Source organism: Myotis myotis, unplaced genomic scaffold, assembly GCF_014108235.1.
Source record: "Myotis myotis isolate mMyoMyo1 unplaced genomic scaffold, mMyoMyo1.p scaffold_m19_p_12, whole genome shotgun sequence".
In the NCBI taxonomy this organism is placed as follows: domain Eukaryota; kingdom Metazoa; phylum Chordata; class Mammalia; order Chiroptera; family Vespertilionidae; genus Myotis; species Myotis myotis.
Window position 1 is genome coordinate 16,443,717 of NW_023416316.1, and position 15,590 is coordinate 16,459,306.

Consider the following 15,590-nt stretch of genomic DNA (forward strand, 5'->3'; position numbering starts at 1 on the left):
GTCTAAATGTGTTTACAGGATCATTTTTGGACAGTACATCGCCCCTCCTGGCAATTGCTGCTTGTACAGCCCTGGGTGAAATTGGCAGAAATGGTCCTCTCCCAATCCCCAGTGAGGGATCTGGCTTTACCAAGCAACATCTTGTGGAAAGCTTACTAAATAGAATACCCTCCAGTAAAGAAACAAATAAGGTAAGTCTCTTCCTTTATTCCTTCCTTTCTGAAATTTACATATGAATTGTAATTAGGATGGCATTGCAGCTGGAAGAGGATTTAATATGAAAAGGAATGAGAGGAAAGTCTAGGTGAGTTAGGGATGATTTGTGCATAACCTTCGTGTGTGCACCATCTGACCCAGTTACTCCAATGTAGGCAATAACTATTAAGATTTAGATACAGTGTTAAGTGCATCAGTTCTTTTGTCAGACAAAAGGTGGATAATAAAGTATTAAATAATTTGATGATTTTTGTTATTTCAGACCAAATCTAGGTCTTAACCACTTGTAGTGAGTTTGGTTTAAAGAAGACTGGGCATTAGTAAGCAGTGCGAGTAATCTGTGAGGGAAAGGACATTTATAGTTTCTTAGTTTTAGGTAAAAATTTTCATGGACTTTAAGACATTTCCTTTGTGGTCAAAGCACCTCAGTATTGAAGTATGAGATGATTTAACGGGCAGAAGAATCAGTTTACTATAAGTTTAATAAATATGTAATCTTATTCTTGGTGTAGCTACTGGTTAAATCTTTGGGAAGATTACACAGTGTAGTTTTTTAAAATATATTTTTATTGATTTCAGAGAGGAAGGGAGAGGGAGAGAGAGATAGAAACATCAATGATGAGAAAAAATCATTGATCGGCTGCCTCCTGCACCTACTAGAGATTGAGCCTGCAACCCAGGCATGTGCCCTTGACCGGAATTGAACCTGGGACTCTTCAGTCCTCAGGCCGATGCTCTATCCACTGAGCCAACCAGCTAGGGCCACAATGTAGTTTTTACTTGTCATTATTAACTAGAGGCCTGGTGCACAAAATTTGTGCACTTTGGAGGGGGGTGTCCCTGAGCCTGGCCTGCATGTTCTTGCAGTCCAGGAGCTCTCAGGCAATGTCCGACTGAAGGCTTAGGCCTGGCAGTCAGACATCCTTAGTGCTGTGGTGGAGGCAGGAGAGGGTCCCGCCACCGCTGCTGCGCTCGCCAGCCATGAGCCTGGCTTCTGGCTGAGTGGTGCTCCCCCTGTGGGAGCACATTGACCACCAGGGGGCAGCTCCTGTGTTGAGCGTCTGCCCCCTGGTGGTCAGTGCACATAATACTGACCGGTCATTCTGCTGTTTGGTTGATTTGCATATTCAGCTTTTATTATATAGGATTACCAACCACTGTTGAGCACTTGTAATGTGCCAGGTATTTGCTAAGTGCTTTGCATACATTAATTAATTGAATCCTCCAAAAGGTCTAGTGAAGTAGGTACAGTTGTCATCTGTGTTTTCCAGATGAAGAAACAGAGTCATAGAGAGGTGAAGTGACTTGCCTAAGGTCACATACCTATAAAGGCTAAAGAAATATTCAGGATGTATGATTTGATCTTAGGTCCTTTTTAAAAAAAACAAAAAACAAAACAACCTTTTTTTATTTTTGAAACTATTACAGATATCTCCCCCTCCCCTTTACCCCACTCTTCCCAGTCCCTACTCACTCCCCCATGTCATCACTACCCTATTGCTTGTGTCCATGGGCTATGCATATAAGTATATATAAGTTCTTTGGTTTATCTCTTTGGGCCCAGAACCTACATTTATAACTGTTATGGTTTGAAGGATGATAATCCTAGTTAAAGGCTTTCTTTTTTCTTCTTTTGCACCTATGGACCCTTAATGGACTCAGTTTGGTGTTTTTTTCCCTCCAATGTCTTACAGATATAATTCTGTAAAATTGGAGACTATAAAAACACCCATGTATGCACTGCTGCATTATTATTTAGACAGACTGCCCCCTTCCTGCCATCTCATTTTGGAAACATTCTTCTGGGATAAAGCTGTTAAATGCTTTAAAAAATAATTCTCTTTTATTCTAGATGAAAGAACGAGCAATCCAAACACTGGGATATTTTCCAGTTGGGGATGGAGATTTTCCTCATCAGAAACTCCTCTTGCAAGGTCTGATGGATTCTGTGGAGGTATTTATATTGCTTTCTGATTATTAGTCATTCAAACACAAGGCATGCTGTGAGATTTTAAATTAAACTTGTATTTATTTATTCACCAAGTACTTACTGAGTGCCAGCCTTGGGCTCATCACGATGATTGGCATAGCATTGACTAAATCACTTAGTGGGAAAGTCCTTTTCTCATAATTTTTGAGTAAAGCATGGTGCAGTGTGGGTAGGAGGGAAATCTACCCAGTTGCTTAGATGTGGGGAGTGGGTGCTGCTATTCCAGTTGCTCTTGCATCTGATGACTTAGCTCTGTCCTCCAGTGTAGTGAGGACCTGCCATTTGACAGCTGCTGGCCCAGTGTGATGAGGGTCTAAGTGCAGCCCTATCTGGCCCCTGATCCAGCCTCAATTCTTGTCACTCACTCACATTTGTATACACTAGCCTCTGCTTCCTTTGCCCTTAGCTTTTGAAAGGCCCATACTTCTTTCTTGGGTTGTTGCTGTGCCCCTTGAAAAGCCTGCCCTGACCCTTCAAGCTAGAGTACATAGTTCTTCAGTTATCTATGCTGTCATGACCCTCCATTCTTCTTCACAGCATTTATCACTGTCTCTAATTGCTCACTAGACTGAAGGCAAAGTCTGTTTTGCTCCTCATTATAAAACAACACAAAAGTAAAGAGATAATATCATGAGTCCCCATGTGCCTATTTTTACTTCTTTTATTTATTTCTTTATTTCTGGACTACTTAAGGCATTATAGATAGCATATCATTCATAAATGGAGATAAGGGTTTTGTTTTTGTTTGTAATGCCAACTTTGTTGTTACTAACAATCGGAAACATGTAGAAAATAGGCACATTAAACGAACCCCTAATATAGGATTCTCTGTGTTGAAATACATTTTTCTCAGGGATGGAAGCCCTTAAATCCTTTTTTCTCAGAATAGGAATCATGTGATACCAGCATTTGACACCTCATTTGGTTGATTGAGCTTAGGAATGGCTAAACTGTTGTCGTAGGTATGCCTTGTACAGCTCTCCACAAAGGTTAATATTCCCATATCACTCCTACTTTCTGTTCTTTATTATCTTATTTCTTCATTTTTCCATTTCTTTCAATTCATGGTATACAATGCCAAAAGGAACTGAGATCCAGTTTTGTGCTAAGTCAGTGCTCGTAATTGTGCCAAAATTTCAAAATCAAATTAAAAAATTCCTGAAAATAATTTTTCTAACATTTGATTTTTGAAATAATTTCAAACTAACAGCATAGTTGTAAGGATAGTATGAAGAACTTCTTTATACCCTTTATCCAGGGTTACCAATTTTAACATTTTACCACATATATTTTATTATTCTATATTTTTTTAAGAAACCATTTAGAATAACTTGTAGATATCATGTAACTTGTGATTGAAAAGAGTTGTTAGTAAATTATAGTGGTTGCTATTGTAGTGCAGTTATTACAAATCAGGTATCCACCAGAAGTTTTCTGTACATTCACCTCATTTAATCCTTCCAGCCTGATGAGGTGGGTGTTATGCTCATCTATATATATAAAAGCCTAAGCGACCGAATGACCAGTCGACTAGTCGCTATGACGCACACTGACCACCAGGGGGCAGACACTCAATGCAGGAGCTGCCCCCTGGTGGTCAGTGCACTCCAGCAGTGGGAGTGCTGCTCAGCTGACCCATCCATCCTGGCAGCCCACCCGGTGGCAGCCACTCCCTCCCTCAGTAGTCCTGCAGGTTCAATCTCTGGAGAATGGGCCAGGCACCAATGGACTGGCGCCACCAGCATGATCCTGACAGCTCTGCTGGCTTCCTGGAAGTCGGCCTTGGGCACCGTGGTCACTTCCCCTCCCTAGACTCAGCAAGGAAAAAACGATATAAAAGTGGCCGCCAGGTGGTTCCCAACAACTGGTGCAAGTGTCAGCAGGACAGATTTGGATCCCGTGCTGGTAAGGGCATCCCATCGCCCACTCCGAGGGCTGATCGTGTCCCAGCCCATTCCCCCCCGCCAACCCTGTGATGGGTGCCAGATGCAGGGCTCATGGCTGGCAAGTGCTGCCTCTCCCAATCAGGACTGACGGCGTGACCCCGAGGCAGATGGAGGGGGGCCAGGATGAACAGGAGCTGCAGGCAGGAGTGGCAGGCGGTGTTGGACTGCCAGTTTTGGCCCAATCCCCGCAGGCCAGCCGAGGGACCCCACCCATGCACGAATTTGTGCATCGGGCCTCTAGTATTACATATAACCAGTTGAGGCTCAATTTAAATAAGAGTAGGAAGCTGGTGAGAGACAGAGCTAGAATTTGCACTGAGATCTGTGTGGCTTCTAAGTCCATGCCCTTCCCCCCAGGTTAATGGTATCATGCTTCCAAAGATTAAAAATCATTGTCGCCCTGGCCAGTTTGGCTCAGTGGATAGAGCGTCGGCCTGTGGACTGAAGGGTCTCAGGTTCGATTCCGGTCAAGGTCATGTACCTTGGTTGCGGGCACATCCCCAGTGGGGGGTGTGCAAGAGGCAGCTGATCGATGTTTCTCTCTCATCGATGTTTCTAACTCTCTATTCCTCTCCCTTCCTCTCTGTAAAAAATCAATAAAATATATTTTAAAAAAAATCATTGTGTCATGGTTCCCTACGGAGGGTGAGGAGAGGAGTGCAACATGGACTTGGAAAAAGATCTCTAAGTCATCTTACCTTCTCCATTCCTTCACTTTACCTCACTTTTGAACCACCTGTGTTAGCTGAAAGCAGTCCAGGCAAAAGAGAGAAATGGTATTCAGTAGCCTTTCCATAAAATGAATGCTACTGGGAAATGTTCTCTCTGATTCATGGCATTTGTTTCCTTCATTGCAGGCCAAGCAGATTGAACTTCAGTTCACTATCGGTGAGGCCATTACCAGTGCTGCAATAGGAACCAGCTCTGTGGCTGCCCGGGATGCCTGGCTGGTGACTGAGGAAGAGTACTCCCCTCCTGCTGGTACCAAATATTTAGCAAATTGATCTGTAATCCCCAAGTAACCCTTTTCTGTTCTCTTTATCCACATTTGAAGCTAAAGAAAAATGTATACATTCTATTTTAACTCTTCTTTACATACTTATATCTGTCTTAGTTTGGTTTAGTCAAGAGAAATAGTTGGTTAAAGGAGAGTGAGCATGTCATGAATTAGAACTCCTTTTTTAGTCTTTTGGCAAGCAAGCAGGGAGTTAGGTGTGGGTACCTTGTGCTCTTTTCATGAGGATTGGTGTATTTTGCCAATTTTATAAGTGTAGGCATAGCAGTTTCCCAATGATGTATTCCCTAACCCTTTATCACATAACTAGAGGCCCGGTGCATGAATTTGTGCATGGGTGGGGTCCCTAGGCCTGGACAGCGATCAGGGCCGATCAGGGGGGCTGGGCGGCCCAGGGGAAGGGACCATGGGAGGTTGGCTGGCCATGGGGAGGGAACATAGGAGTTTGGTCAGCTGGAGGGACTACAAGAGGTTGGCCGGCGGGGGGAGAGACTGTGGGAGGTTGGCTTTTGGAGTGCACTGACCACCAGGGGGCAGCTCCTGTGTTGAGTGTCTGCCCCCTGGTGGTCAGTGCACATCATAGCAACCGGTTGGCTGGTTGTTTGGTCGTTCGGTCATTTGGTCGTTAGGTCGTTAGGTTGTTGGGTCGCTTAGGCTTTTATATATATAGATGAGGCTTCAGTGTCTTCTGCTCACCCTCCAGCTGCCTCTGTGCTAGAAGAAGGGAGTTATTACTTACGCTGGGGAAGGCTGTGGGAGATACATTTTTGTAGAGTGGTGGTGGGAGGGAGCAGGGAAAATTGCCTCACTGGCTCTTGTTCCTCCACACTCCTCCTGGTCTGTGTTGGAATGCCCCAAGTCACTTGCAGGTGAGCTGGGGCTAATGACTTCATGGACAGACCTAGAAGACAATTGGATGTATGAGTGTGGATTGTTGAAGAGTTCCAGGTTGGAAATCTGGGAGGGTCGTGTAGAGATAGTAGTTGAGGCCATGAACTTCGACATGATCACCAAGGGAGTGAGTAGAAAAGAGTTCAACAAAAGAGCCCTGGGTTCCCCAGAGTTTCAGGTTTTGGTAGTTTAGAATAAGCCAGGGAAGGACAGGTAAAAAAGGAGCACTCTGAAAAGGCGTCCTGGAAGTGAAGTAAAGAAAATCTATGAACAGGCGTGTGGTGGGGTGGGGTGGGGATCAACTGGGCATATATACTGCTGATAGATCAGTTAAGCTGAGAAGCAAAAAGTCATTGAAGTTAGCAACAGGGCGGTTATTGTTGACTTTTACGAGTAATTTCTGTGGAGTGGAGAAGGTAAAAGCCTCATTTTTGAGTGGGTTCAGGAAAAAAATAAGAGGAGAGAAATATAGAGCATGAGTACAGATAACTATTTTGAAATGTTTTGATGTAAAGCAGTGGTTCTCGACTAGGAGAGGGAGCTTTTGCCCCACAAGGGACATTTGGAAATGTCCGGGCACTGGAGAGCGTCAGTGCGCTGGTCTCCAGTAGGTGGAGGCCCCGGATGCTGCTAAACCTTACGGTGCACAGGACCGCGCCCACAACAAACTGTCCCGCCCCCAGTGGCAGTGGTGGTGAGGGTGAGGGACCCTGAGGAAGTACAGGAAAGGAGAAAGGTAGTAGAGCAGCTGGAGAGGAAAGCGAAGTCAAAAGAGGTTGGTTTGTGTGTTAGTTTCTAGATGGGGGTGGGGACGATATAATAGAGAAAGAAAAAGGCTGGACAGGAGAGGGGGGATAATTTTTTTCTAAATATTTTTTTTTAAAGAGAAGTTTTAGGTTCACAACAAAATTAATAGGAAGGTAAGGATGTTTCCTGTATACCCACTGCCTCTACACATGTAGAATTTCCTCCATTATGGGGATACTTTTTCATTCTAAGGGACTAAACCTGAATACCTTTGAAAGGTTATTTAGCTTATGCTAGGTTTTGACATGAATGATTATCAGTTCCTTCAGCAATTTATTTAAACACCTTAGTCACGTAAATTTTAATATTACAGGATTATTATATTGAGTAAATTGATTAAAATTTAACTTTTTCAGGAAACTCTTTGGTTATTTTAATTTCTTTTCATCATTCTTTGTTTCCCCCACAGGAGCCAAAGTGAATGATGTGGTTCCCTGGGTGTTGGATGTGATTTTAAATAAACATATCACCAGCCCTAATCCACACGTGAGGCAGGCAGCCTGCATCTGGCTTCTTTCCCTTGTGAGGAAGCTGAGTACCCATAGAGAAGTGAAGGTAAGCCATGCTGTAAATGCGATCAGCTCTACTGGGGAAGCCGCTATGAAATCTTAATAATTGAAGGGTAGTAGGAAGGAAAGTGTAAGAAGGTGAGGCAATCTGAGGTAAGGGCCATTAACCGATAACAGATATTTTGACATAAACTGTACGTGAAGGAATGAAGGATGGCAGCTGATACCTATTGGCTGGAAGATGATTCTAAACAGAAGGCACACACCAGAATGGTGAGGATGTGGAGGCTCAGACTGTGTGCATTAGACTACCTGTAGGCGGTCCCACCTTCAGTAGTTTGGCCACCCTCCTAGAGGAGAGCATTGCAGGGCTCGCGACTGCCGTGGGTCCTCAGATCTTACAGGTGTTGTGTATCCTGAGAGGAAGATTCTTATTCTCCTATAGAGGAGGAGTTTCACTTTTCTCAGTGCCTCTTTTCTTCTTTCAGTCTCATCTTAAAGAAATTCAGAGCGCATTTGTGTCCGTTTTGTCAGAAAATGATGGTAGGTTATTGGTAAATATTTGATTTCCAAACATCATTAAACTTATATTTCAAATTTTGAAAAAAAATCTGTTAGTGAAATAGGGGTACAGGAAACTTGATTCTTATTTACTTATTTTCTAATTAAATCATGTTCTTCAGTTTTGCATTTAAAAATGGAGCTGATGCCGTCTTTAACATTAGCCCTTCTACTAAATAATAGCTTTCTTCTACTTCTGATTCCTTTCCTCTTTATGATCTAGGCCAGGAGAGAGCGAATGTATATGTGATGGGCATTTAAATAGTAGCTTCACTTTATAACTTGTTTTAAACATATGGTCTTGTGTTGACTTTTCATTAAAAACAATTGGATGTGGGAATACTGGAATTCCGCGAGGTGTCAGCCTCTCACATGTGTGACTTGGGTCCATTGATCCTCTGAGGCCCAGCAGTCTTGACTTGGTTTGTGGGTTGGATTTACTGTGAATGTAGTCCTCAGTACAGGGACTTTTTGGGGCCATGTCCACTGAGGTGGTTTAGTACATGTTTAATAAAATAGGCAGATTGATTCTAGTCTCATATCTTTACTTTGATATCCCTTTGGATTAATGCTACAAGTTTTTTAAAATTTCAACTTGATGGCCAGTAGACAAATTTTTCTTAAAGTAATATTATTTTGTCTGATTTCTGTGTAGAACTTAGCCAAGATGTTGCTTCAAAAGGCCTTGGGTTGGTGTATGAACTGGGCAATGAACAAGATCAACAGGAATTGGTTTCTACACTCGTAGAAACACTTATGACTGGCAAAAGGTACAGTGAACTTGAAAATTTCGGGTTTGAACGCATAAGACAAGTTTTGCACATACTAAGAACATGCTTGGAAGAAGGAAAATTCAACTTTTTATATTTCTGTTTGTTAAGTCTTTTCTAAATGGAAAGTCAGTGATTGCTGTGCTGTGGATAGCAGCTTAATTACTGTCTAGAAAGTAAACTAAACTACTATTTGGAAGCATGCCAGTAGGTCAGATTTTGAAAACTGAATGATCTCAGGATAGTTAAAGCATTGGGTTACAAAAACACTATAATTACTGTTGGCTAAATGAAAACGATGACATGGCAAGGATGCTTGCACATCACTCAGAGTCTGATCTGTGAAGAGTATGAGAGAGGATATCCTTCTCGTAATTTAATTGGTTGCTGCTTTATATTTTTTCCTTGTAGGAAGGGTAGTTTTTTTTTGTTTTTTTTAAAAATATATTTTATTGATATTTTACAGAGAGGAAGGGAGAGAGATAGAGAGTCAGAAACATCGATGAGAGAGAAACATCGATCAGCTGCCTCCTGCACATCTCCTACTGGAGATGTGCCCACAACCCAGGTACATGCCCTTGACCGGAATTGAACCTGGGACCTTTCAGTCCGCAGGCCGACGCTCTATCCACTGAGCCAAACCGGTTTTGGCGGAAGGGTAGTTTTTAATATAAGACAGCATTTAATTCAGTGTATTTATATGGGATGCTCTTTTATATTGGAGTCTATTTATTTCTTCTAGACTTCATTTTATAAAACTCTCAGGCTGATGGAAAGGAATAGTCGACTGTTAAATCTTGTACTTGGTAGCTACTTGACGGAATTTTATCAGTTTGGGAATAAAATGTATCACTTAGTTGAATGCTGGTATGAAAAATTTGAGTCTAATATAAATTTTTAATGTTGTTTTGGTTTAGAATTAAACATGAAGTTTCTGGAGAGACAGTGGTATTTCAAGGGGGAGGTCTTGGCAAAACACCTGATGGGTAAGTGTGTCCAATCCATGGATCAGTCCTGTAGACATCTTCAGTTTGGTAAATAGAGCACTCATGAAATTTATTTCCACCCTCCTAGACAATGTGTGTTAGTGGAAGGAGAAAACTTCTATGGAGAAAAACCTAATGTTGTAGGTTGGGTTTCCTGGGAAACCGCCTCTGAGATGGAGATTTGTATGCTGGAGGTTTATTGAAGAACGTCTGGGGCCATCACCCGGGGAGCGGGGCGTGGGGGGGAGCGTGAGGAAGCAGGATAGGGCCAGCACTGAAGCAGATACTGACCTCGCCAGGAGCTCTGGAGCTGGCCTTGGGTGGCCCTTTAGACTTTTCCTGCTTTGAGGATCCAGGCTTTACAACCCTTCATTCAGCCTGACCTTGAATTGAAGGAAGTTCTGTCAGCTCCCAGCCAGTGAATCCTGCAGGGGGAGGAAAATCTGGCTGCATAGTTGGGGATCCACTGCACTTGGTTTGGGGGGTTGTGGGGGGGGGGGCTGGGAGGACTCGACTTGGTCGGTGTCTTGAAGCTCACCAATTTAGCATTTCAAATAATTCCTAGAGCCCTCCCTCTTTTATCTTATATTATTCCATTGTGGCTACACTGTTGCTTTTCCTCTAAAAATGCTCAGGGAAAATTGCAGATTTGGCTGTGTGCTGCCTGCAGCATTAGAAAGCAGCATTGGCTCTTGCTGAGGTGCTCCCTTAGCTCATTGCTTTCAGTGGAGAGTTGTTCCCATTTACTTACTCTCCCTGGTTATTAAAAAGTACTTGCTTTTCACAAAGTAACTAACCCAAGTGATCAGTTATTTGAGCAAATATTACTTGTTCAGAGGAAAATGAACAGGAATCAAGATGTTATTACCAAGCTGTGTGCTCTAGCTGGAAAAGTCTTCGGGAAGACGGAAGTTATCTTCAAGTCAGTCTCATGATGGTGAGAGAGATTCATGCACAATATAATGAAGGGTCACCGAGCTGCCTCCCAAAGTGGTGAGAGCTCTACCTCCATGAGAGTTGCAGGGGTGCTGAGGTCATTTACCAGGCATTGGCGATATTGGATTAGGTGACTCTTTATATTCTCTTCTGTCTGGTTCTCTGCCCTCTGCAGTGATGAGGTAATGCAATATTGGAAATTTAGTAAAAACATAATTTTAAGATGTCCTAGTAATATTGGTAATGTAATTTTCATTCGGTCAGAGATAGAGCAATACATTATTATATACTTTCTGTTTGTTTTCAAGACAGGGCCTTTCTACTTACAAGGAGCTTTGTTCTCTGGCCAGTGATCTTAGTCAGCCAGACCTGGTGTATAAATTTATGAATTTGGCAAACCATCATGCAATGTGGAACTCAAGGAAGGTAAGTTACTATTACTGGACAGTTTATTTTTTTTCCCCTGCAATGCCAAATCTGTTAAATTGGTGGGCAGTGGCAATTGATATGCAGTATGTTTTATAAAAGTCTGTGATTAGAGAGAGCCAGACCACCACATGGCTGCTGTTATTGATTGGTAAAGCTGGGACACCCAATAAAATCAGGCTCAATTCAGGGGCAAGTTTGGGAGGGAGAATTTTGTGATCTTCATATACTGAATATGTTAATATTTTACTGCAGCAGGTGTATCTGATCCGCTTCATCGTATCTTTTCAGGGTGCCGCTTTTGGTTTTAATGTAATTGCTACCAAAGCTGGAGAACAGCTGGCTCCTTTTCTGCCTCAGCTAGTTCCTCGTCTCTATCGTTACCAGTTTGATCCCAACCTTGGCATCAGACAGGCCATGACAAGTATTTGGAATGCACTGGTCACTGACAAAACAACGGCAAGTATCTCTGACTTCTTGTCTAAGATTATGTACAGGATTTGAACCCGGTGCCCATCTTCCTTTCTTACTTTTTATACTTATTTATTTAAACAAATACAAATTCTTTTATTTCTTGTTTGCTTTCTTCTTTCAAAGTATTGAATATACCCATGACAACATTTATTTAAGTTGCAAAAATGGAAATAATCTAAATGTCCACTGGGTGGCCGGGTAAAAAAATGATGGTATATTCATACAAGTGGAATACTACATATCCATAGGTTCTGTTGATGCAATGGAGAACAGGCCATGGTTCCCACATTCAGGGAGTTGACTTAGTTGAGGAGATAGACAAGGAAGCAGGCAATTACTGTGTGTGGTCTTTCTCTCTCAGTTTTCTGTCATCTGGCTGCTTCTCATATTCTGTTCCACTCCTAGATATTAGGACTTCTCCACTCCAGGCTTGCCTCTGAGTACCTTTTACTCTCTCAGCTTTATCATTCTAGATGAGCTCATCACTTCAAGGGCATTTATTGTGATGATTCCCAATCTTATATTTTTGGCCCAGACAAGACTTGTGCTCTGACTTGCATATCTTTTTTTTTTTTTTTTTTTTTTTTTTTAATATATTTTATTGCCGAAACCGGTTTGGCTCAGTGGATAGAGCGTCGGCCTGCGGACTGAAGGGTCCTGGGTTCGATTCCGGTCAAGGGCATGTACCTGGGTTGCGGGCACATCCCCAGTGGGAGATGTGCAGGAGGCGGCTGATCGATGTTTCTCTCCCATCGATGTTTCTGGCTCTCTATCTCTCTCTCCCTTCCTCTCTGTGAAAAATCAATAAAATATATTTTAAAAAAAAAAATATATTTTATTGATTTTCTACAGAGAGGAAGGGAGAGAGACAGAGAGTCAGAAACATCGATGAGAGAGAAACATCGATCAGCCGCCTCCTGCACACCCCCCACTGGGGATGTGCCCGCAACCCAGGCACATGCCCCCGACCGGAATCGAACCCGGGACCCTTCAGTCCGCAGGCCGACGCTCTATCCACTGAGCCAAACCGGTTCTGGCCTGACTTGCATATCTTATTGCTGCTTGACATCTTAAGTTGGGTGTTATTTCACAATACCTTAGACATAGCATGTCTAGAATAGGGCTTGGAGAAAAACAGTGTTCCGCCCTGGCTGGTGTGGCTCAGTTGGGAAAGGTTGCCGGTTCGATTTCCTGTCAGGGCACATACCCAGGTTTCAGGTTTGATCCCTGGTCAGGGTGCTAATGGGAGGCAACCAGTCGATTTTTTTCTTTCTCTCTCCCTCTCCCTTCCTCTCTTTATAAAAATCAATAAAAACATATTTTAAAACAACCTTCCCCATCTGTTCTCAGTGTTCATCCATTTACCCAAGCCAGGAAACTTGCTGTCATCCTTAATTTTGTCTGTCTTACCCCCATCCCCATTTGAATCCAGTGGCACATTCTGTTGATTCTGCTTCTAGAGTGTTCCTTGAATCCATTCTCTTCTTTTCTTTAGTTTTTCCTTGTGAACAGGTTGTCATCTTTCTCTTTGCCTTCCTTCATTTAATTATCATTAGTAAAAGTGATTTTTTTAAAAATGCAAACCGGTTTGTGCCGTTTTGGGTTAAAATCCTTTAGTGACTTCATAGTTCACTTTAAATAAATTCCATGATCCTTATTACAGTCCCTGCACATGATGTGGCCCTTTCCTCTCCCTTCAGTCTGATAATAGGTTGAGTGTGTTTCTTTTCATGGTGGTAGGTACTTAGGGGTCAGCTCGAAGGATTGATGAGTTTCATTTGCTCTATGAGATTATTTGGTACCATTGGGCAGTCAAGATCTAATAGGCCAGTTGGCTTTATAGATCTGAGTTCAGGGCATGAGGCCTAAGCTCTGAGTGAGTATCATCTTTGTATGAGTGAAAGTGAAGCCACAAGTGTGGATGAGATCCCTGTGGAGAATGTTTAGAGAAGTGGACATTGAAAGACATCCTGTTGTTAAATCTTAGGTGAGCTATTTACTTCTCTTGGTTTTCTTACATGTACGTGAGGTTAAAACCCTCTACAAGAGTGGAGGTGGAGAAGCTGTAAGTTTTGAGGTTCTCTGGATCAGCACAGAATCAGTCTGGCATCAGTTTGTATTACCAAATTGATGTGTATATCAAAACAAAACAGGCTTGAGAGATTAAATTCATCTTTGATTCTGAGTATTTATAGCACTTCTTTCTGTGCTAGACTCTGTGCAAAGTGCCAGGGACGCAAAGACAACTGAGACACTGTCCCTGCCCCCAAGGTCTCAGTGTGATGGAGCAGTACAGCTAGGAGGACTGATTTGTGCTTGAGAAGGTACTGTGGGAACAGAGGTAGAGCAGGCCGGTCTTTTCTGTGAAGGTGTTGCCTGATTTGAATCTTGAAGGACAAGTGTGAGTTAGTTAAGCAAGTAGGGGATGGAAGGTAGAGTAGTATGTGCCAAGACTTGGAGGTGAGATGGAATATGAGACGTTTGGCATTAGATGGACCACAGAGGGTTTTATATTTATGTCCAGGTGATTGGACTTTATTCTCATGCACTAAGGAAATAAGAGGATCAAGTTTGCATTTTAAAATGCTCAGTCCAACAGCTTTTAGTAACTGAAGTGGGGAAAGAATTGTAGGCTAAGAGGTCTAGAGACATACTTACTAGGCTGTTACATACAGAAACATGGTCAGGCCTGGCAGGTCTGGTTCAGTAGTTAAGCATCGACCTATGAATCTGGAGGTCATGGTTCCATTTCTAGTCAGCGTACATACCTGGGTTGTGGGCTTAATCTCCAGTAGCGGGGTGCAGGAGGCAGCTGATCCATTATTCTCTCTCATCATTGATGCTTCTCTCTCTCTCTCTCTCTCTCTCTCTCTCTCTCTCTCTCTCTCTCTCTCTCTCCCCCTCCCTCCCTCCCCCTCGCCCTCGCCCTCGCCCTCTCTGAAATAAAAAATATATATTTAAAAAAAAAAACCATGGTCAGGTGGTTAGAGATGAATAATTTGATTATTGATAGAATTCACATTTTTTATTTTATCCTTTTGCTTTCCCTAGGTGGATAAGTACTTGAAGGAAATTCTTCAAGATTTGATAAAGAACCTTACCAGCAGTATGTGGCGAGTTCGAGAATCCAGGTACAATTTTTGGAAATAACAAGACTAGTTAAATGCAACTGAATTTTTCTCTTGACGTTTTTAAGTTTTATACTTTGGGCCAAAGGAGTAAATTAAAGCTTCTTTAAAAATATATTTCTGGTTGGGTTAGGCAGTTATTGATATTTAACTATTTAACTCTGGTCAGTGGTTTTCTTAAGATGTCTTAGTTTTTATAAGTATGAAATTAAAGAAGTATTAGATCATTTGTTAAATTGGTAGGCATCAAGATATATTTATATACTCTCATGACTTTGTTAGGGGAGGATTTATGTACACATGTTAATTTATATTTATTAAGTGCCTGCTATATGCTTGGCAGAGTGCTAAGTACACTGGTAAGTAAAAAATGATGTATCATCTCGAAGAGATTGTATTATAGTTGTGGGAAACAGACATTGGATGACTGTAAATGCCATATGTCTGTGGTATATTTGAGTCACCAAAGAGAAACTGGTCATTGCTGTCTTGAGGTGGGGTAGAGTAAGGACTAGAAATACAGGCAGAATGCATATTCTTTTTTGATACGAATGTTTCAGAGTAAAATTTTGAGCTTTCTTGATCATGTATTTGAAACCAAATTGTTTATTTTCAGCTGTTTAGCTCTGAATGACTTACTGAGAGGAAGACCCCTAGATGACATCATTGATAAACTTCCAGAAATTTGGGAAACTCTTTTTAGAGTACAAGATGACATAAAGGTAAAATCTGCCTTTATTTATAGAATAGCTTAAACTGAAATTGTTAAAATATGTATAATTATATATTTAAAAATTCAATATCCAGACTATTTTTAAAGACTGCAAGTTCTTCCCATATTTCCTGGGAAATCTAAATTTTAGATATTTTGATATTTTACCATTAAAATTAGGCATTTCAGCCTGGCTTGTGTGGCTCAGTAGTGGAACATCGAC

General features: G+C 42.0%; 1 protein-coding gene across 9 annotated transcripts in view; it reads left to right on the top strand.

Moving 5' to 3' along the window:
• ECPAS (Ecm29 proteasome adaptor and scaffold) overlaps positions 1-15,590 on the top strand; it is a 100,810-nt gene that overhangs the window by 61,820 nt on the left and 23,400 nt on the right. For all 9 annotated transcript variants that reach the window (XR_004971180.1, XM_036330029.1, XM_036330030.1 and 6 more), the window contains 11 exons: positions 19-191; positions 2,069-2,170; positions 5,010-5,133; positions 7,275-7,420; positions 7,863-7,917; positions 8,591-8,705; positions 9,623-9,691; positions 10,936-11,053; positions 11,345-11,512; positions 14,579-14,658; positions 15,272-15,377. Coding sequence is in view for 8 of the 9 variants with exons in the window: in XM_036330029.1 (XP_036185922.1) it covers positions 19-191; positions 2,069-2,170; positions 5,010-5,133; positions 7,275-7,420; positions 7,863-7,917; positions 8,591-8,705; positions 9,623-9,691; positions 10,936-11,053; positions 11,345-11,512; positions 14,579-14,658; positions 15,272-15,377 (1,256 nt within the window). In the remaining variant the exon portion in view is untranslated. The remainder of the gene's footprint in view (positions 1-18; positions 192-2,068; positions 2,171-5,009; positions 5,134-7,274; positions 7,421-7,862; positions 7,918-8,590; positions 8,706-9,622; positions 9,692-10,935; positions 11,054-11,344; positions 11,513-14,578; positions 14,659-15,271; positions 15,378-15,590) is intronic.